At 40.8% G+C, this 20843-nt stretch overlaps 1 protein-coding gene across 1 annotated transcript in view; it reads right to left on the reverse strand.

Annotated features, from left to right (window-relative positions):
* MDN1 (midasin AAA ATPase 1) overlaps positions 1 to 20843 on the reverse strand; it is a 144026-nt gene that overhangs the window by 44103 nt on the left and 79080 nt on the right. The window contains exons 51-65 of the mRNA XM_014458412.2: positions 19214 to 19346; positions 18055 to 18170; positions 16416 to 16549; positions 13021 to 13178; positions 12688 to 12808; positions 12121 to 12331; positions 11539 to 11770; positions 11078 to 11204; positions 9017 to 9187; positions 5576 to 5790; positions 4840 to 5227; positions 3967 to 4076; positions 2634 to 3339; positions 983 to 1144; positions 200 to 470 (exon numbers count right to left, since the gene is read on the reverse strand). Of these exons, the coding sequence (XP_014313898.1) occupies positions 200 to 470; positions 983 to 1144; positions 2634 to 3339; positions 3967 to 4076; positions 4840 to 5227; positions 5576 to 5790; positions 9017 to 9187; positions 11078 to 11204; positions 11539 to 11770; positions 12121 to 12331; positions 12688 to 12808; positions 13021 to 13178; positions 16416 to 16549; positions 18055 to 18170; positions 19214 to 19346 (3255 nt within the window). The remainder of the gene's footprint in view (positions 1 to 199; positions 471 to 982; positions 1145 to 2633; positions 3340 to 3966; positions 4077 to 4839; positions 5228 to 5575; positions 5791 to 9016; positions 9188 to 11077; positions 11205 to 11538; positions 11771 to 12120; positions 12332 to 12687; positions 12809 to 13020; positions 13179 to 16415; positions 16550 to 18054; positions 18171 to 19213; positions 19347 to 20843) is intronic.

A 20843-nucleotide genomic window follows, 5' to 3' on the forward strand; every position in this document is an offset into this window, starting at 1 on the left:
GGGGGGGGGGGAAGGAGCGCTTGTGCAGGGGGTAATAGGGGATAGAGGACACATATGTAATACCTTAATCAATAAAGAAACAAAAAAAATTTTAAATCTAGGAAAAACAGGGAGGTAATGGTTTCATTGTTCCAGAAGTAGCAATGATATATCTATTCATTTTGAATTCCCAAGAGTATAACAAAGTAAACAGCCATACCCATTAGGGGATAGAAGTGTGTCACCAGAGATGCCCCAGTCTGATAACAGGACAGAAACAGGCTGAGGTAGTGCTTTGCCTCATGCGGTGGCAGAGTCTGTTGGTACCAGAGGGACCGAGCAAAGCTGAGGCACAGCTGCTGGTGAATCAGCATCACAGCCTGCATGGAGCTTGGGGAGAGGAGGGTGGGGTCTGTGGCTGCTGCTGCTTCTTGCCCATCTGAAGTTCCCTTCTCCTCTAGTGTTGGTTCTACCAAAATATCTGCGAAGTCCTGTAAATAACATTAGAGCAATCAAACTTTAAAGAAATATTAAATCCAGTTATTATCAGACTAAAAGGAAGGGAAAAGATGGAGTGTGAACAATCAAGAAAATGAGGTAGTGACTTATATGCAACTAGAGGCCTGGTGCATGAAATTCGTGCACAGGTAGAGTCCCTAGGCCTGGCCAGTGATCAGGGCAGATCGGGCCTTTCGACTGCCGGCCAGGGCCTCCCTTCCCCAGCTGCTAGCCTGGGCCTTCCTTCGTTCCATGCTGCCCCCTGGTGGTCAGCACACATCACAGCAAACGATCAAACTCTCGGTCTCCCAGTCTCATTCCCAAGGGGACACTTTGCGTATTATATATATACATACATACATATATATATATATATATATATATATATATATATATATATGTATGTGTATATATATATGATCTAGTAAAAAGACTGCAAAACCATGGAGGTGTGTGTGTGTGTGTGTGTGTTATCAAGGGAATTCATTCCAGAACAAATCCTGACCTGCTGATGCAGTGGAAACTGTCTTCTGAACTCCCGCTCCTCCTCTTCCTCCTCGCTCAGGGCTGTCCGGGAGCTCCTGCTCCTGTATCTGTACAGGCTGTTCTCCTGCTCAGCCTTCTCTTGGGCAAGGCGTTCCTGCTCATCCCACTCATTGATGATTTCCTGAAAAGTCACACGTTCAGAAGGAAGCTTATTTGCCTTTGCTGAGTCACTTATAATGAAAAAGCACAAGATTTACTATCTCTTAATTTCTCACGAAAACAGAATATCATGGTTAAAAAACAAATAAATGCCAACATACAAGAAACTAATTTTCAGGGAACAGAGAGCAAATGGCCTTTGTTTTCAAACTGTGTCTACAGCGACCCCTTTCCTAAATCCCCCCTTGCTACAGCATTAGCATTTTACAGGTGTAAAAACTTCCTGTCAGGGGTTAATGGTGCTCTGCACTAAGACAGGCTGGGGGGGGAGGGTCTAGAGGGGAGGGGCAGTGTGGGGGTGTGATTCACTAAAAATCAGGCAAAACTGGGATATGCCTTATCAGACATTTCTTAAATCCCCTATTACCTCTAAGATTTTAAGTCCTTAAATTGGCAAAAGTATAAAATAAAGAAACCACAGAGTATTGATCAAGATAAGCATCCACCATTCAGTAAGATAATTTGTATTAAAAGCCCAAGCAGTTAATCTTTGTCCCATCAATTCTGCTGCCTAGAATTTGTATGCAAAGACCTGGTTATAAGACTATTTATAGTGTTGTTGGGTTTTTCCCAAAAAAACAGCAGGAAGAAGTACACAGAAATATAAATCTTCAATTATAGGAAATTATTTAAATGACTTATATCATACCCACACAATGGAAAACTAGGCAGCAGCTGAACATGATGCAAGTAAAGAATACCATAATTATGGGGAAAATAATCACCAAATGCTATTAGGTTTTTTTAAAGCAAGTCACAAAACAGAATGGACTTTATTATTGGTTTGTAGTACTCTAGTGACTAAAGGACCGATCTCAGGGACCATGGAAGGGATGGAATTGTTTTCAACCAGTACATTTATATCAGTTAAATATTGGGTCACTATGTTAAGATTTTTATTTTTAAAAAGGTTCTATTACTAAACAAAAAAACTGTAAACCACTGGGAGGAATGACTTAAAATAAAATAAGAATGTCACAGACATATATATACATAGACACAAATAAGCAAGCCTAGAATGGGATACACCAACATGTTAACAGAGTTTGGTAAATTCTAATAATTTTTGCTAATATTTACTATTTTAACTGTTTAAAATGAGAACAAGTTGATTTTGTTGGTAAGGGGAAAATAAGATGTTATTTTATTCATAGTAATAAAAAATTATATGACAAAAACTAACAAAGTCAAAAGAAAACCAACAAATTCTTTGCAGTGTGTAACACAGATAAAGGGCTAATATCACTATGATTTTTTTAATCTCTTAAAAACTGAGGAACAAAGGCCTCCAAACCCCACCGTTAAATAGGAAATGAAAGAAACAACAGTATATCCCCCTCAGTAATCACAGTCTCTATGTACACTGACACTGCTGTAATGCAGGTGCCCTGCTTGTGCTCCCAGCTCCCTTGAGGAGGGGTTGGGGTAGACCCACACTGGGACAGGCTTACCTGGCACACGTGTCTGAAGAGCTGCAAGGCCCTCTGGTCCAGCTCTCCCTTGCAGAGCACATGGGAACGCAGGTAAAGAAGGGCATTCAGCAGCAGCTGTTCTCGGGTGGGGCAGGGTCTCTGGCTCTTGCTTTCCAGCTCCTTTCCTCCTGAGCGCTTGAGGGTCAACTTCCCAAGGCCTCGCAGAACCTCCTCTGACTTGACTGAGCACAAAGCATCTGCATGAGCATAGTAAGTGGGGAAGGTGGGGCCCACTGATGGGAAAGCCAACAGGGATGCGACCAGAGTGTCCAGCCTGTCTGCACAGACCACGCTGCTGTGGAGTGAGGAGTGGACCTCGGATGCCACCAGCCTCATGCCATGCTGCATCTGCAAGATGGATGCCTGCAGTGGGGTCACGGAGTCTGGATACAGGGCATACTCCTCGGCCAGCCGCCTCCTGAACTGGTGGTGCGACTGCTGCCAGGAGGCTTCCTCCTTCAGAAGGTTCTGGGCCACCTGGGCAGACCGAAGCCCGTCCATCTGCAGGGCCTGCAGGAGCCGTGTGAGCAGATCCTGAACAGCCGGGGCCTTGGCGATGCTGGAGATGTAGTGGTGGATCTCCTGCACCAGGGACTCATATGCAGGCAGCTGGGGTCTGAAGGCCTGCTTCTTCGACAGGCTGCATATTAGATTCTCCAGCTGATCAATTCTTTGGTAAAGCAACCTAAAGGCAAAATGATACAAAAAGAAGAGCAAGAAATCTAGACTGAGCTGTCAGGAAAATAGAATGAAGACATTCCTGCTACTAAGGGATAATATGATATTAACAATTATAATAAAAATGGATAATATAGACAGCAGTTACTACGTGCCACACATGATGTTAATTAAGCAATTTAGATGCATATCTCATCACAACTCACTGAAGTGGGTACTATTATCCTTTTACAGATATGGGTACTGAAGCTTAAAGGCATTAAGTGGCCTACTCAAAGTCCAAATTCAAAGGGCAGATGCAGTTCTGAGAGGCACTCAGAACCCAAATACCATACAGTATTTCCTAAAGCAAGACCCACACAGTGGACCTCATCACACCCAACTTCTTCCATGTGAAGAGTAAGTTCTGTTTTCAACCCTCTTGGCCCCATGTGAATCCGGCCCCTCCTTTCATAGAGCATATCTTTTCCTGACTATAACCATGGCTTTGGGATCTAATTGTTAATGTGGTTCAGAGATATATATCATCACCTCTGCTAACACTGTAATTACATTACAAAGATCAACCTCAAAATGCTTTTTTTAAAAGGAGAGACTATAATCTCCAACACAAATAACCACTCTGCTGTGTTACCTGATATGAGGATGAGAGTAATTGATAATGACTTCATCTTCCAGGTCTCTTCCAGTCTGTAGCTCGGACGAGAGGTTTCGGGTCTTCCACTCGCACTGCAGCTGGTATAACTAATAGAAAGGGAGAAGCTGGTCTGCTATGCCCAGCTAAGACCTTGCCCTAGAGGACAATGCCCTGGGGGGAGGGTAGAGCACTGGACTGGAAGAATTGGGGCTCCTGAATGACCTGAGGGGTGGCTCAGGTAGGTCCCTCAAGTGATTAGGTGAAAGAAACTACCTTATTTTCAACAGTGAACTTCTGGGACTCTGCTATAACAACTTAGTCTTCACTTCAATAATATAATTTTCCTTTAAAATACAGAACTAGTATCTCACTATCTTCATGTAGGCAGTTCCTGGTTTGGTTCAAATAGAAAAGGTACCCATAAGATCTGAATGTACTTGATTCTGGACTTTTCAATACCGAACAACAAAAGTTCAAAACCCATAGAATACTATACTCTGTCTGAAGTACTTTCCAAATCAAACATCCAAAACTTAGTTCCAGGGCAGGGCGTCTGGATAGTAAGGGCTACAGCACTTCCCTGGCAGTGCCTCAGGTGTTCTGCTGTCATGCCCTCTGCCCACTGAAGCCTATAGCTAGACATAGCAGCACCCTAGGAAGGGCCCCTCTCCCAGGGCCTGAGCCCACGCAGAGGAACTCCCAGAGGGAAAAAGCAGTCTTTAGAACACAATCCTGGGAAGTCACAGGGCATCTTGAGCAAAATTGCCCCTTTGATGCTCTGTGCCCCCAAAAGGGAGTAAAAGGGGTTAACACACTAAGTAAATCCAGCCAGTCAGGACGGAGCCCATGCCCCAATTCTCGTCTCCATACCTCTTCCTTGGCATATCTGAGCTTGTATTCCCTCTTCACTGCAGGGTCGAAGCGTGCCTGGGGAAGCCATGTCTGAATCTGGAGCAGGCCGAGGCTCACCCAGAGGCTCCCACGCCGGGCTGGCTCAGGTAGGTCCCGCTTACCCTCCCCTTCCCCGAACAGGAGGCGTAGGGAGGTAAGCAAGAGGCACAGCAGGTCTTTGGGCAGCAACTCCTGCCCGGCCATGTCCCCAAGAGTCTGGCCCACGTGCTGAAAAGCCTGGCTGTCCCCACGCAGCAGCTGCTCGCAGTTGTGCATGTACTCCTGCCGTAGGGTCTCGGGGAGCAGCTCAGCCAGGCCTGCCAGGTGTCGGCACAGCACAAGCCCCTGGAGCCGGGAATCCGTGCGTCTGAGGGGATAAGGAAGCACTTAAGTGCTTGCATTGCATCAAACAGCATTCCTTTCTCCCACTATGACATGAAAGACTGCACTCCAATACTAGGTGTTTTCATTTTCATATAATCTATGATTTTCTAAGCATTACTCTCTTGATCATGACATGCTTAAAATTGACTGAGCAGCTGGCCAGTTCACAGTAGCCTGTGATCGGTTGAAAACCTGCTGATTCAGCCAGAAAACACCCTGGCCTTCACCTACCGGAACTGGCCACCAGAGAAGCAATTTCTGACTGAGGTTCCTGATGCATACTCTGGAGAAACAAAAGGAGCTTTACGGCCTGCCCAGTGGGAGGGAATACCTGAACTCTGCTACTGAAGGAACAGCCATGTTGGTCCAAAGCACTGAGCTGATATCCCGGAGCTGCTGGGCTCTTTCAACCCACTCTCCCAGAGTGACATGCGAGGAGGATAGGATGGGGAGGCCGCTCACATCCCAGGGACTTGCTCTGCAGCTGCTGGTCAAGACTTCGAAGCAGCACTTGGAGAACATGGCTCTACTGAGACTGCCAGGGCCCTAATGGATAAAGAGTTAAGTCACTTTAGAAATTAATTAAAAGGATTTCAATAAGTAGCACTGGCACCTTAGAGGTAAGAAAAAGAATAAGGAAAAGAGGTTCAGGTTGCTAGGACCAGGAGGACTAAATGGTATAAGGTGTTAGCAGGCCTTAGAGCAGTGGTTCTCAACCTTCCTAATGCCGCAACCCTTTAATACAGTTCCTCATGTTGAGGTGACCCCCAACCATATAATTATTTTCGTTGCTACTTCATAACTGTAATTTTGCTACTGTTATGAATGGTAATGTAAATATCTGATATGCAGGATGTAGTTTCATTGTTACAAAGTGAACATAATTAAAGCATAGTGATTAATCACAAAAACAATACGTAATTATATATGTGTTTTCCGGTGGTCTTAGGCGACCCCTGTGAAAGGGTCGTTCGACCCCCAAAGGGGTCGCAACCCACAGGTTGAGAACCGCTGCCTTAAAGGAATGTAGACTCTATTCTCCAGGAATGAGGAGCAATGAGTGCTTCAGTAATGCGAGGAAAACCCCTGAATCCTGGACATTAAGAAGGCCTTTTTTTTTTTTTAATGTATTTTATTGATTTTTTACAGAGAGGAAGGGAGAGGGATAGAGAGTTAGAAACATCGACGAGAGAGAAACATCGATCAGCTGCTTCCTGCACACTTCCTACTGGGGATGTGCCCACAACCAAGGTACATGCCCTTGACCGGAATCGAACCTGGGACCCTTCAGTCCGCAGGCCGACGCTCTATCCACTGAGCCAAACCAGTTAGGGCAGGAAGGCCATTCTTGCAGTACAGCTCGGAACACACTGCAGAAAGGTGAGATTCAGAAGCAAAGAAATAGGAGACAAATGTAAGAGTCAGGGACAAAGTTTGCCAAGCTGTGCTCCTTGGACTGTTCATCTGGGACACAGTAGTAACTGTCCACAGCAAAAGCTGTTCAAACACATGTAATAGGAAACTCTACACAACTCTCGGGGACCCATAATGTTTATCACCAGTGGCTTTGAGAGATATTTTTCAATAAAAACAAAACAAAACAGTTTTGATAGAGCAACAGAATAGAAAAGACTCCAAAAGTAAATTCTTGAAAATTTATGGGAAAATAAAATATATAATCAAGGTGGCATTTCAAATGAGAGTGAAAGGGTTAATTAGTCAAAAATGGTGCTGTTATACAGCATTTGGATACGTTTGCAAAAAATAAAAAATTTGTAAGTCTACCTCAAAAAACAAGATATCCAGATAAACTTGATTTAAATACAAAATAAAAATACAGAAAGAATTATGGGAATATAGTTTTTTTAATTCTAGGTATAGTGAAGGAAGAGTTTTTTTAAAAAAGCACGAGACCTGCCATATACAGATGATGTATCACAGAATTGTACACTTGAAACCTAAACAATTTTATTAATCAATGTTACCCCAATAAATTTAAAAATAATGACAAAATAAAAAATGAATAAATAAATAGCACGGCACCAAAGCCAGAAAGCAGAAAGGGATAAGCATATTTAAAAAGAAGACATTAAGCCCAGCCAGCATGGCTCAGTGGTTGAGCAGCAATCTAAGAACCAGGTCACGTTTGATCCCCGTCAGGGCATATGCCTGGGTTGTGGGCTCCATCCCCAGTGTGGGGTGTGCATGAGGCAGCTGATCTATGATTCTCTCTCATCATTGACATTTCTCTTTCCGTCTCCCTTTCTCTCCGAAATCAATAAAAATATTTTTTTTTTAAAAAGAGGTAGCCAATAATAAAATGACGAACCCAATTTTTTAAACAAAATGGGCAATGAACATGAATGATACATAATCATATTCAATCTCAAAAAATAATCAAAGGTGTATGGATTAAAATGAGATTGTAAAAATTGTCTAATTTAATGCTGATAACACCAGTGTGGCGATGTAATGGAGAAACAGGTCCTCATGTATATAATAAAGGAAACTGTGCTCTAGTCCCAAGTCGTCCTGTGGTTGTCCAGAGCTTCGTGATCTCCCTCTTTACTGGCTCCTGGCATGTTTAAAAAGTAAAGCAAAAACCACCTGACTGACATTCTGGTAATAGCTATAATTTCTTTAACTGTGCGTACTTTAATCAAGGGTTAAATTCCAGTTCTTATATCCACAGAAATACTCAAAGGGACAAAAGCTTATGCAAGGGGAATTGATACAGTATGCTTATTACAGGAAAGGGAGGAAATACAGACAAGAAACCTCAAAACCTATGATTAAATAAATTCCAGCACATCTGAAGGATGGAATACCTTAAAAAGAATAAGCTAGAACAACATAAACTGATGAACAAAAACAGATATAGAGACACAGAAGCATTGAACAGAACAACAAACCTCAGAGGAAAGGTGGGGGGGGGGGGCACGGTAAGAGATCAACCAAAGGACTTGCGTGCATGCGTGTAAGCATAACCAATGGACACACACAGCAGGGATCAAGGGCATGTGCTGGGGGGTGGGAGCAGGCGGGAGAGATCAATGGAGGAAAAAAGGAGACATATGTAATACTTTTAACAATAAAGAATTTAAATTAAAAAAAAGAGTAAGCTGGAATGACAGGTACATGTTTCCATAATGTATTATGTAAACAAAAAAAATCTTATTTTTGTTCACGTATATATTTAATATAAAATACAGGTAAACAAGATACAGAGCAAAGCCCTGGATGGTGTGGCTCAGTTGGTTGAGCATCATCCCATGCAGGAAAAGGCCCAGGTTCAATTCCCAGTCAGGGCACATGCCCTGCGTTGCAGGTTCGATCCCTGATAGTGGGTGTGCAGAGGCAGCCAATTGATGTTTCTCTCTCCCTCTCTCTCTCTAAAATCAATAAAAACATATTTAACAAATGAAAAGATACAGAGCAAAGAGTGATTATTTCTACTGAATTTTACTATACATGCACATACACACACATGAACACATGTATGCTGTGTTTACATGTTTTGTAATTAGTCAAAAGAGTATTTTAATTAAAAAAGAGATAAAATACTTTTTAAGGAACCTTTTTTCCTTTAATTCAGAACTTCCCAAATCATTTAAAACGGAATATCTTCTTTGAAGGTACACTTATTAAAATCCTGTAGAAAATAAAGTCCTATAATTACTTAGTCACTGCTTTATGCTAACAGTTATTGCTAGATCTATTGTAAAACCTTTTCCACTATCACCAAACATTTTTATGTTTTATGCCAACAAACCTTCAGTGTGGAGTCCAAAAGGGACTTGGGCCTCTCCCTCTGCTGCGCATTGGTCAGAGGGCTCCATGTGAGCCAGTACTCTGGATTTGTGGTCACAGTACTGCTCCAGAAAGACATAAATGTGGAATTAAATAAGTCAGACCACAGAGAGGTAATTTCTTCTGTAGACACCTAGAGATAAAGAATAATTAGATAAAGAATGATTAATCTTTATGAGAAATATTTCATAAATCAAGTTATATGGCCTCTATAAGATCCATTTAAAATTAATATGGGTTTAAAGATATTAATCCTGATGTTCCTAATTTTCTGCCATCCTGGTGATTTTGGTAAAGTAACTTATCCTGAATATATATATATATATATATATATATATATATATATATGAATATTTTTTAATTATCACTTGTGGATATGTTTTTTCATTGACTGCAGAGGAAAAAAAAGGTAGAGAGAGAAAAACATTGATGTGAGGGAGAAACATCAATCAGTTGCCTCACACATTGAACCTGCAACCCAGGTACATCTCCTGGACCCTTGACACTTCGGTGCATGGGCCAATGCTCTAACCACTGACCCATACCGGCCAGAGCTACCCTGATTATCCTATATAATAAAAGGCTAATACGAAAATAGACCCAATGGTGGAACTGGAGCAACCGAACAACCGGTCACTATGACATGCACTGACCACCAGGGGGCGTGTGCGGACCATGGCGGGCGTTGGCTGCAGCAGAATGGTGAAGCAGGTGAGCGAGGGTGCCAGACCAAGGCGGGGCGCTGGTCACTGTCATCTGGGTGAGCCTCTGGTGGTTACTGAAAATTCTTTGCTCCCACACGCTGTGGTCCCGCCCCACGCTCACACCTGCTGCCAGCACCGGCCCCACTTGCACTTGCACCCGCACCCGCAGCTGGCGCTGGAGCCGCTGCTCGCACCCACTGCCAGCGCCAGCCACACTCGCACCCACAGCTGGTGCTGGAGCCGCCGCTGAACCCCGCTGCTGGCCCTGATAGCCCCTGAGGGCTTCTCCACCTCCCTCTGCTCCTGAGGGGTGATCAGGGCAGCAGCCACCGCTCGCACCCACTGAGGGCCCCAGCCCCACTTGCACCTGCTGCTGGCGCTGGTCCCAATCACTCCACGCGGTCAGTGGGTGCGAGTGGGGCCGGCGTCGTCAGCATGTGGGAGCAGTGGCAGCGGCGGAAGCGGGATTGACGACAGACAGGGGGCTGGGGGCCATGGCGGGAGGGGCCCGGCGGGGGCACAGAGGATGGGCTGAGACCCACCCCTGTGCCTACCGCAGCCTCACGGCCCACGGTTCCTTTCAAGGTGCACGAATTCGTGCACTGAGCCTCTAGTAATTTTATAAGAGTAAGTGTTGCTCAGTGTTGCTCAGTGGTTAGATGGTTATCTGTGTACCAAAGTGTTGCGGGTTCAATTTCCAGTCAGGGCACATACTCAGGTTGCAGGTTTAATCCCTGGTGGGGGCATGTGCATGAGGCAACCAATTGATGTTTCTCTCTCACATCAATATTTCTCTCTCTCATCAATGAAAAACATATCCTCAGGTGAGGATTAAAAACAAAAAAAAACTAAGAACAGATCTGTTTACATAAGTAAAATAAATCAAACAATTATAATTGATTCCCAACAGTAAAACAGATAAATAAAACATTATTTAAAAAATTAAGATTGTACTAATGAAGTTGTATTAACTACAGTTTACCATTTTTCACATTCAATAGTTATTCTTGGGGGAAGAGTAAAACCCACTCTCACAATGTATTTTTGAGAAAATAAAATAAAAATAAGCAAATACTTTATCCTCTTTTAACTGGAAAATGAATAGAATGATCCTGTGATTGGAGCTGAGAAATACCCAGGTAACTATTGCAAAAGAACATTAAAAATTCTCCCCCTTGAAGTTAACTCAAGTAAGAATGGAGTTTGCAACATGTAATTTTGAGATTAAATAAAACGTGCTGCAACTAGTCTGCCATAGAAAAATCTAATCAGCTCATGGTGTAAAGGAGGTTTATTTCTTTTTAATTTTGGTTTTTTACCTTCTGATGATGCAGTAAGGACCAAAGGCCTCGAAGTTCTTGCGGAGCAACTGGTGTGTGCTTAAGACAAAATGTGATGTGATTACTTATTTCCTCATCTATCTGGGGTTGCTGATTTTTACTGGACCTGTTCCAAAAATAAAGAGGGAGAGAGGGTAGGCTGTGAACCATCAATGAATGGCTAGAAAACTGCTATGTACAGAAATATGAAAAACACTGAACTTAGAATACATTTACTTAAAAAATGAGCAAACACTACTGGAAAAATAGCCAGCATCTTTTAAAGGTGGAGTGAAGACAAGCAAGAATCTTCAAGAAGTTGTGGCTTTCTAAAGTGGCAACTGACCTCCCTCTGCTTCGGCAACTACTCCCCCTCAAGACAAGTCTGTGCTTTGTGTCACATGTAGGACACACAGATTAATCTAACAAGAAAAGAAGTTCCCCCAAGAAAAATGGCTTACCTTCTCAGACAAGCCTGTGTCATAAAATCAGCTGTCACTTTGTACTGCCAAAGCACAGCCAGATACTCCATTGCAGGCCATAACTGAACACTCCTGGTGAGTTGGATTAAGGAGGTGAAATCTGGCTGAGATGGGGTGGAAGCATCACTGGGCTTTCGCTCCAGAAAACCAAGTGAAATTCCTTTGGCTTTTACTTCTAAACACTGAGCATTCACAAGATTCTTCAATTCATCTGGACAAAAGGACACATGTGGCATCATTGTACAGCAGTCAATCGTATAGGATCAGATTCCCAACAGCCAGTAATATGACTGTGAGCTTAACCAAAGTGCAGCTTAACCTGAGCTTGAGTGTTGTATCTGTGAAATGTTATTAATCCCTGCAGAAGTCTAATGCCAGAATTAAACAATGTATGTGAAGTTTAGCTCTACGCCTGACACTTATTTAATGGTAGTTATAGTATACCAAGGGGGAAAAGCAAAAGAAGAAAACCTAAGGGAAAAACTTAGAACTTATTGACTGCAGGGTGGCAGACACACTCTGAGAGTATCTGTCAGCAGGCCAGATTGCAGAGTATGTTACCTGGGTTGGTATCTTGCAGAATATTAGCTCTGAGGACCAACCCCCAAGCCTGTAGGAGACTTTTCTTTAATGTCCATTCAGAAGCAACCACTTGGAGCCGACTGATGTCTTCTAGCCATACACTCTCCCCCATAACAGCCATCCGCTCCCTGATGGCAAGGGCTTTGTTAAGAGTTTTCAGTTGTGAAAAACACTCCACCACCAGCTTGTCCTGAAACAATAAAAACCAGGAGAGCCTACTGTAGAGAAGAAATGTGGTTCTTTTAAGCAACCTATTCAAGTCTGAGAAAAGATTCAAACAATTTCCACAGTGCTTCTAGAAAATATACGGTTTGTTTGTTCTGATGCTCTCAGAAGATTTTACTGTAATAAAGTTACTACCTAGCCTTAGTAGTCCCAAGAGTAAGTAAAATGATAACTTTTAACAAATCAGTTAATAGTATTCGTTGGCCACTTAACAGGTAAGCTTTGCAGGCAAGGATGAGTCCAACTGAATGGCAGTTTCACATCCCAGAAGAACTTGAGAAGAGGTCAAACCTTTGATTATTACATGATTCCAAGGTTTACCTTAAAAGGAAACGGTCGTCCTAGGAACTTCTGCAACTTCTTTATACCAGTGAAGCCACCAGTTGGGCTCCCCAAGCAATTCTGAATATGCTCTGAGACAGTCTGGACCTCTTTGTAATATCTTTAGAGAAGGAGAAAAAGGGCAGAGGGGAAGTAAGGAAAGGGGAACATGCTGAACAATAAGAGACATCATTTACATTTTATATCTGATTTACACTCACTAGTAGGCCAAGGGAATAAACCAAAGAAAGAAGTTTCAATTCCAAGCCATCTTCTCTTTAACATCATTAATACTGTAGATATTGACATTATTACTCTAAACATGAGTCTTACTTGTCTTCATGGTTCATCAGGAGTTGGGGAATCTGACGGACCAGATGTTTTAAAACCCAGTGCCAGTGCAGGGCAAGCAGGGCCAGCCCTGGGGCATCCACCTTTACTGTGTCAGCCACAGTCCAAAACCGGTCCCGCCACCGCAGAGAAGCCAAGATCTAAAAACAATGGAAACCAAAACTGCTCACAAACATCTCCCAGAAAAGACATAGACTTCAATTATTAACCAATACTCACCATGCACACGTGAAAGGTCTAATATTCCACTGGAATATTTTTAGGGACAATAAGGCAGTCAGAGAAGGCAAAAAAATCTTTGCTCCTAATACTTAAAAGTTCAGAGCTATTACATTAGAGAAAACAGAATTACTGGGTCCTATGGTTAAGTGTAGAAGTAATTTTATAAGAAACCACCAACTTGTCTTAAAAAGCAACTGCACTGTTTTGTCTTCCAACCAACAGTATAGGCGAGTCCAAGTTGTTCCATTTCCTTGCTAATATTACCTGCTGGTAGTCATTATAATTTTAGCCATTTTGGTGTGTGACACCTCACTATGGTTTCAATTTCCATTTCCTTGATAACTAATGATCTTGCAATTTTTCAAGTTCTTACTAGGCATTCTTACATCTTCTGAGAAACATCTATTCAAAAAAATCTTTCTCATTTTTTAAATTGGGCTGTCTTATTAGTTTGTTTATATAATTTATGTATGATTTTTAAACACCTGTTCCCAGTGTTTCCATTTTCTTAAAGTTGTCTATTAAGAACAGAAGTGTCTGATTTTGATGAAACTTTTAAAAACAATCTTCCAAAATCTTTTCCTATCCTCAGGTTATGAAGATTTTCTCCTGTTTTCTTTTAGACAGTTCATAGTTTTGGCTTTAATATTAGGCTATGGTCCATTTTGAAATAACTTTCGATATAATGTTCATTACTTTATTATATGAACATCTAGTTGTTCCATTTGTAGGATAGACTCTTTTTCTCCAGTAAACGACCTTTGCACATCTGGCAAAAACAATAACAACAAAATCAACTGACCCTGCTACCCAGTCGCTCAGTGGTTAGACTTGCCTGCCTGTAGCCTGTGGACTGAAGGGTCACGGGTTTGATTCCAGTCAAGGACACATACCTCGGTTGCAGGCTTGATCCTCGGCCCCAGTCAGGGCGTGTGCGGGAGGCAATCAATCAATGTGTCTCTCTCACATCTATGTTTCTGTGTGTGTGTGTGTGTGTGTGTGTGTATGTGTGTGTGTATGTCTCTCCCTTCCTTCCACTCTCTCTAAAAATCAATGGGAAAAATATCATCAGGTGAGGATTAACCCTCCTCCCCCAAAAAAAAAAATAAAAATAAAAATCAACAGACCACATATGTCAGGGTCCATTTCTAACAATACCCACTGTTTTCATTTATGTAGCTCTGAATGCAAATTAGGTAAATGTGAGTCCCCAACACTGCTCTTGCAAAAATGTATTTTTACAGCAAGTAGTCTCAAGATTAGTGATTTCTTTCACGGTTTCCATGAAGTTAAAGCTATGTTAACAATAATAACGCATTACTTGCCTCTTTCCCATGTTGACATTTATACTGATGGTACCACACCCCCCCACCCCCCAAAAAAAAGATAATAGGCAAACTGTGACTGGGTATCTGGCAAATACTGTATTGAAAATGAATAAAGTGAATCTGTCAGGTCATGAAAAACAATTCAGAGTATATGCTGCCAGTGATAAAATTCAAGCTTTTAAGCAAAACCTAAAACTTAGAAAAACCTTCCCAACATTAAAAGATTTTTCTGCCCTAACCGGTTTGGCTCAGTGGATAGAGCGTCGGCCTGCGGGTTGAAGGGTCCCAGGTTCGATTCCGGTCAAGGGCATGTACCTTGGTTGCGGGCACATCCCCAGTAGGGGGCATGCAGGAGGCAGCTGATCGATGTTTCTCTCTCATTGATGTTTCTAACTCTCTATCCCTTTCCCTTCCTCTCTGTAAAAAATCAATAAAATATATTTTTTTAAAAAAAGATTTTTCTCATGAGGTTTGCAGTAATTTTTTTTATGACTGTGACTTTACTTATATAGAAGAATGACATATGTTAGCATTTGGAAGATCTGATAACTCAGAGAACAATATTTTCCAAATTACCAATACATCAGCTATAAATGCACACAAGGGTAAAAGTCTATCCAAAGAGCAAGCTAGGCCAATGGATTTTAATATACTAGCTTAACAAGATTAGTGACATTTTTTTGGATTCCATATTACAAGTAACCTTTATAAAACCACCACTTGTCAAGTTGTGGTATAGTATCAAAGAAAAATATTCACAATTATATGAAATGTCTATTAAGATACTCCTCCCTTTTCCAACCTCAAAACTATGAATAGAGGCCAGTTTTTCAACCCAAACAAATATATTGCAAGAGAATGAATGCAGAAGCAGATGTGAGAATCCAGCTTTCTTTAGTAAAGCCAGAAATTAAAAAGACATACAGAAATGTAAAACAGTACCACTCTTTCTCATTAATTTTTGTTTTGGAAAAGAGTTGATTTTTCATTTAAAATGTTATTCATATTAACATGAAATGGATTCGTTATTGTGTTTTTAAACAGATAAATAACTATTTTTTATATTTGTCAGATTTATATCTTAATTTAATAAATATTGATGTAACCATATAAACAAAAGTTCTTTTGGATCTTTAGTAACTTTTAAAACCATAAAGGAGTCTTGAGACCAAAGGGTTTAAGACCTGCTACTCTAGTTTAATAGAATTACTAGAATAATCCAGATTCAAAACTCAATTAAATCCACATGTGACAGTGATGTCTAGAAGGCTTAAGTAAATTAAAATGAAACTAAAAATTCCAAAGTCCAGCAACACATACATTGATAAATAAGTTACAATACATACATTTAATGGAATTACTAGGCAATCTTAATGAACTCTTGATACACCAAACAATATGGATGCATCTCAAAATAACTATTTTGAATGAAAATCATCAGACAAAAAAGAATATGTATTGCATAATTTCATTTATAGAATATGCTATAGTACCACAAAGCAGAGCAATAGATACCTGGTTGGGGTGGGGGCAGGGGACAGGAATACAAAAAAACACAAGGAAAGTTTGAGGGTAATGGATATATGTTCACTATCTTGATTGTGGTAAGGGACTCATAGGTATATACATATACCGTATAATGGAACACTTTAAATACATGCCATTTGTTATATATCAATTATACCCTAATAAAGCTTTAAACTGTGTATAAGTGTTAAGAACAATTAAATTTCTCAATATTTGACATAATAAAAGTTAGTCTCGTTCCTAAGAATCTTTGTACCAAGACGATGTTGTTAGAATAAAAATAGGTACATTTTTCCTTACCTCATTGACATTGGCATCAGACACTATTCCCTGGGAGGACTGTACCCAGAGCAGGATTAGTGCATCACAAAGTTCAAAAAAAGCAGCAAGATTAACCACAATTTCATGGGGCAGGCTCTGATAGCTCTCTGGATCTTAGAGTTGACATAAATAAAATAAAAACATCCCATCAGATTTAAATTAATCTCTGGACATTTTCAAAATCAGCTGTAATATGAAATGTAATATTATCCCCAGTACAAAGGTCAATTTTGAAAGGTCAAATTGAAAGCAAAGTCTTCTTTGCTTACTATTAAACTTTGCAGATCATGCATGTATACCTATAGATCAGTGATGGCGAACCTATGACACGCGTGTCAGAGGTGACACACTAACTCATTTTTTGGGTTGATTTTTCTTTGTTAAATGGCATTTAAATATATAAAATAAATATCAAAAATATAAATCTTTGTTTTACTATGGTTGCAAATATCAAAAAATTTCTATATGTGACACAGCACCAGAGTTTAGTTAGGGTTTTTCAAAATGCTGGCACGCCGAGCTCAAAAGGTTCGCCATCACTGCTATAGATGTTCACAATGTCTTAATGAAAAAAAGAAAATTACAGAGTAATACATATTTTAAACAAGTATTCATTTAAATACAAAAGAAATACTAAGTGTATACATGTTTGAATGGACAGAGAGCACAGTTATGAGAAGATACAAACAAATGTACTATTAACAGTAACAGCTTTAAAAGCTTAATTCTGCAATTTTATGTTTCTACTAGAGGCCTGGTGCACGAATTCGTGCACCAATGGGGTCCCTCAGCCTGGCCTGCGGGATTGGGCTGAAACTGGCTCTCCAACATCCCCTGAAGGGTCCCGGATTGCGAGAGGGATGAGGCCAGGCTGAGGGACCCCACTGGTGCACGATCGGGGCTGGGGAGGGACACAGGAGGTTGGCCAGCTGGGGAGGGACTGCGGGAGGGCTCCAGGTCATGTCCGGCCCATCTCATTCAGTCCCGATCAGCTGGACCCCAGCAGCAAGCTAACCTACCGGTCGAGGCATCTGCCCCCTGGTGATCAGTGCATGTCAGAGCAACTGGTCGACTGGGTGACTGTCTGCCCCCTGGTGATCAGTGCACATCATATTGAGTGCTTGAGTGGCCTTAGCATATCATTAGCATATTACACTTTGGTTGAACAGACGACTGGACACTTAGCATATTAGGCTTTTATTATATAGGATTTAGTTTGAATTTTCCGCAACAAGCATGGATATCTTTTCAGTTTAAAAAATAAAGTAGGGAGGAAGAAAGAACCTATAACCAAATATTTATGAGCATGTACTTGTTGAGCCAACAGACCTAGGTTTCACGTTTTAACTGTTACTTGTTAGAGATGTGACCTTGAGCATCTGTGTGCCTCCCTTTCCCCTTTTAGAATATGGAGCCTACATGGCATACAGTTGTTATAAAAAGTAAAGGAAACCAAACAGTCTATCACTAGTACTAAGTAATGGAACATGTTTAAAATCAGGCCAGCAAATTAAAAGGAACCAATAAAATGACAGCAGTTCATCAATATGTCTCTTAACTTCAGCAACATTTTGCAATCAGATGTGTAACTGAAGAATATGAAAGGCAGTGTTCTTACCTTTATGGAATTCAAAGGACATTCTCAAGACACTATTTCTTAACTTTTTGCCACCAACAGAAGCCAGATTTGCTTCAGTAAAAATTCGTTTTTCCCGGTCAAGATATATGATTGTCCTGAAATGAGATTCAATAACATAACAAATCATTATTGATGAATAATACTTTTCAATCACATCCTCTATCTGCTGAATCCTGAGAATCCTTGAAACATCAATGTCCTTCAACCTGACATTCCTCTCCTGCTTCTACAAATTCTGGACTTAAAGAAACAGGTGAGAGTGATGACAACAAAGTTGGAGGGAGGAGGACAGATGGCTGGAAAAAGCTGTGTCTAGGTACATGGCCAGGCCTCATTCTGTTGCTCTGTTACTGTACTGGGACCTTAAAAAGTGAGCATCATAAAAGTAATCTGTGGTGTTAGAAGTCGCCTGGGGAGGTTTAGGGGAGTTACTAGAGGAGGAAACAAGGGGGTCTCTGAGATGCTTGCACTCATCACATGCATGAGTTCACTTTGGGAAAACTCATCAAAACCATGCATACCCATTAAGTACGCTTTTCTGTAATGAACATTATACTTCAATTACAATATTATTTTAAAGACTGCATTACACTGATGGCCAATTAAAAGAAACTGCTGGTCATTACATTAAAAGGTGAGGAAAGGCTAGCTTATATGCCAATTAGGTAAATTTATATGTGAGTGTGAACGGAAGCATATATGTCTCTAGCATTTGAGGAAGTGAAATGATGTGACAGACAGATGATTAAGGAAAGGACATGTGAGAGAACAGGTAGATGAAAATGGGAGGAGCTATAGGGAATCATAACCAGAAAACAGTAGCAACATGACTATCCGATGATAAGGAATTACCCATAAAATATATCCCACCATTAATGCTAAGTTGATGTTTCTCTTAAAGCACCCTATTTAATTATTAAGAATCTGCAAGAATTATAGGAATTTTGACATCACAGTCAGAATTACTTCTCTGAGCACAAAGGAGAAGTGGTAATAGAGGCAATCACTCCCATCACGGAGCAGGCATTAGGTTCAGAAGAGTAAACAAACGTAAGACAGAGACTGAGGAAAGGTGTCACCTGTGAAGCCAGAGTGTACAGTGAGGCAAACAATGCCCAGAACAGCAGGCTTCACCTACTTGTTTGCAATGGACTCTAAAAGGGCAAAGAGCTGCTCAGACTGGTCCATTTGCGGGTCAAAGTCCATCGAACTTCGAATGATGTCCAAAGCCTGCATATTCCATCGAGGGTCCAAAGGAATCACACATTCTTCTGGTTAATAAAACAAAACAAAACAAAAATTCTGGCGTTAAACTCCTCGCCTGGCAAATTTTTGTTGAGAGCTTTCATTGTTTTAAGTTGACCACATTCAGTCCTGATGGGGAAGAGTGGCACAGAGAAGTGCTGGTTTCAGCACATGATACTAGAAAAGTAGGGTTCAACAGCTTTTATGTTATTTCCTTTCTAAATGCAAAATTTCTACCAGCCCTGAAAATTCATTCCACTGTAGGATATAAAGGCAATCATTACTGGAACATAAACATTCCAACCAATGCATTCACTTGCTCAGATCCTACTACTGGTCAGAAAAATAATCCATGGGCTTAATTACCCAATCTTTTGCCATTAAACACAAGAAAACTAACTTACATGGCAGAAAATGAATGAATACATCTCATTATTTGCTTCAATAAGAAAACAAGGTTATTTCACCTAAAAGCCATTTCTCATTGTTGCTGACACCTCACTGAGCTCCTTTGGCTCAAACTTGGCACTTCTCTGTCAAGTAGCAGTGATCGGTCTCTGATCTCCCTCCCTCCCCCCAGAAGTTGTGAGAACCAGAGGGAGGGAGGTGAAGACAAAACAATGCTAACATTAGCTTGAAGGTGGCTGCAGAAGACGTGTCAGTACTTCAAATTTCAAAGACTTCCGCCATACAGCAGACGACAAATGCCAACTGTGTAAGGCACATCAAGGAAGAAAGCCACATCCCAAAATCCAGTAAGACTACTCAATCCAGAGCAACACAGTTGAAAAGGAAGATGAAGACAGACTATGTTCCAACAGTAAGCAAGTGGTGTCTGCTAAAAAGGGAACCTGCTACTCTACTCTATAATTGTATTCTCAAAAACCAAAGTTACTTCATAATTGGAAAGCCACCACTTAGTTCAGCCACAACCTGACCACTTACAGTAGTTTTCTGTTGTTTGATTGCTTCACATTCACCTCATTACCTTTAGTGTACATAAGGGAATTGGTTTAGCAGCACAAAGGCATCATGCATACTTTTTTCTAAAACAAATGGCTAATGGTATATATTTTGATCAACAGCAAATGAAGATGGGGGTGAAAAATCAAAACCTGTATCTGTGAAAATGTCACCTATTTTCCTTATTAATACTTACATTCAATCAACTTTATATTATTCTGCTCCAGTAAGCAAGTCTTCTATCTCACTCATTAATTTAAAAAATTTTGAATACTTCATTTGATTAGACAGCTTGGATGGCTATTTCTTTCATCATATGGTTTTATGAGTTTTTTTTGAAGGCTTTATAACTTTTATCAAGGGTTTATATTTCCTTAAGCAATTGATCCTTGTTTTCCCTTCAAGTCTAATAGCTTTCTAGTTTAAAAACCTTTCTGTTAATAGTACTAATAAGTAACAGAATGTTATAAGTAGAAGGGACCCTATATAAGTGAATTTAATTTCTATGTTTTTTTAAACACAGGCAGTGAGTATGAATGATGGGCCCCAAATCAACAAGG

The sequence above is a fragment of the Myotis lucifugus genome, unplaced genomic scaffold (genome assembly GCF_000147115.1).
Source record: "Myotis lucifugus unplaced genomic scaffold, Myoluc2.0 scaffold_96, whole genome shotgun sequence".
NCBI lineage: Eukaryota > Metazoa > Chordata > Mammalia > Chiroptera > Vespertilionidae > Myotis > Myotis lucifugus.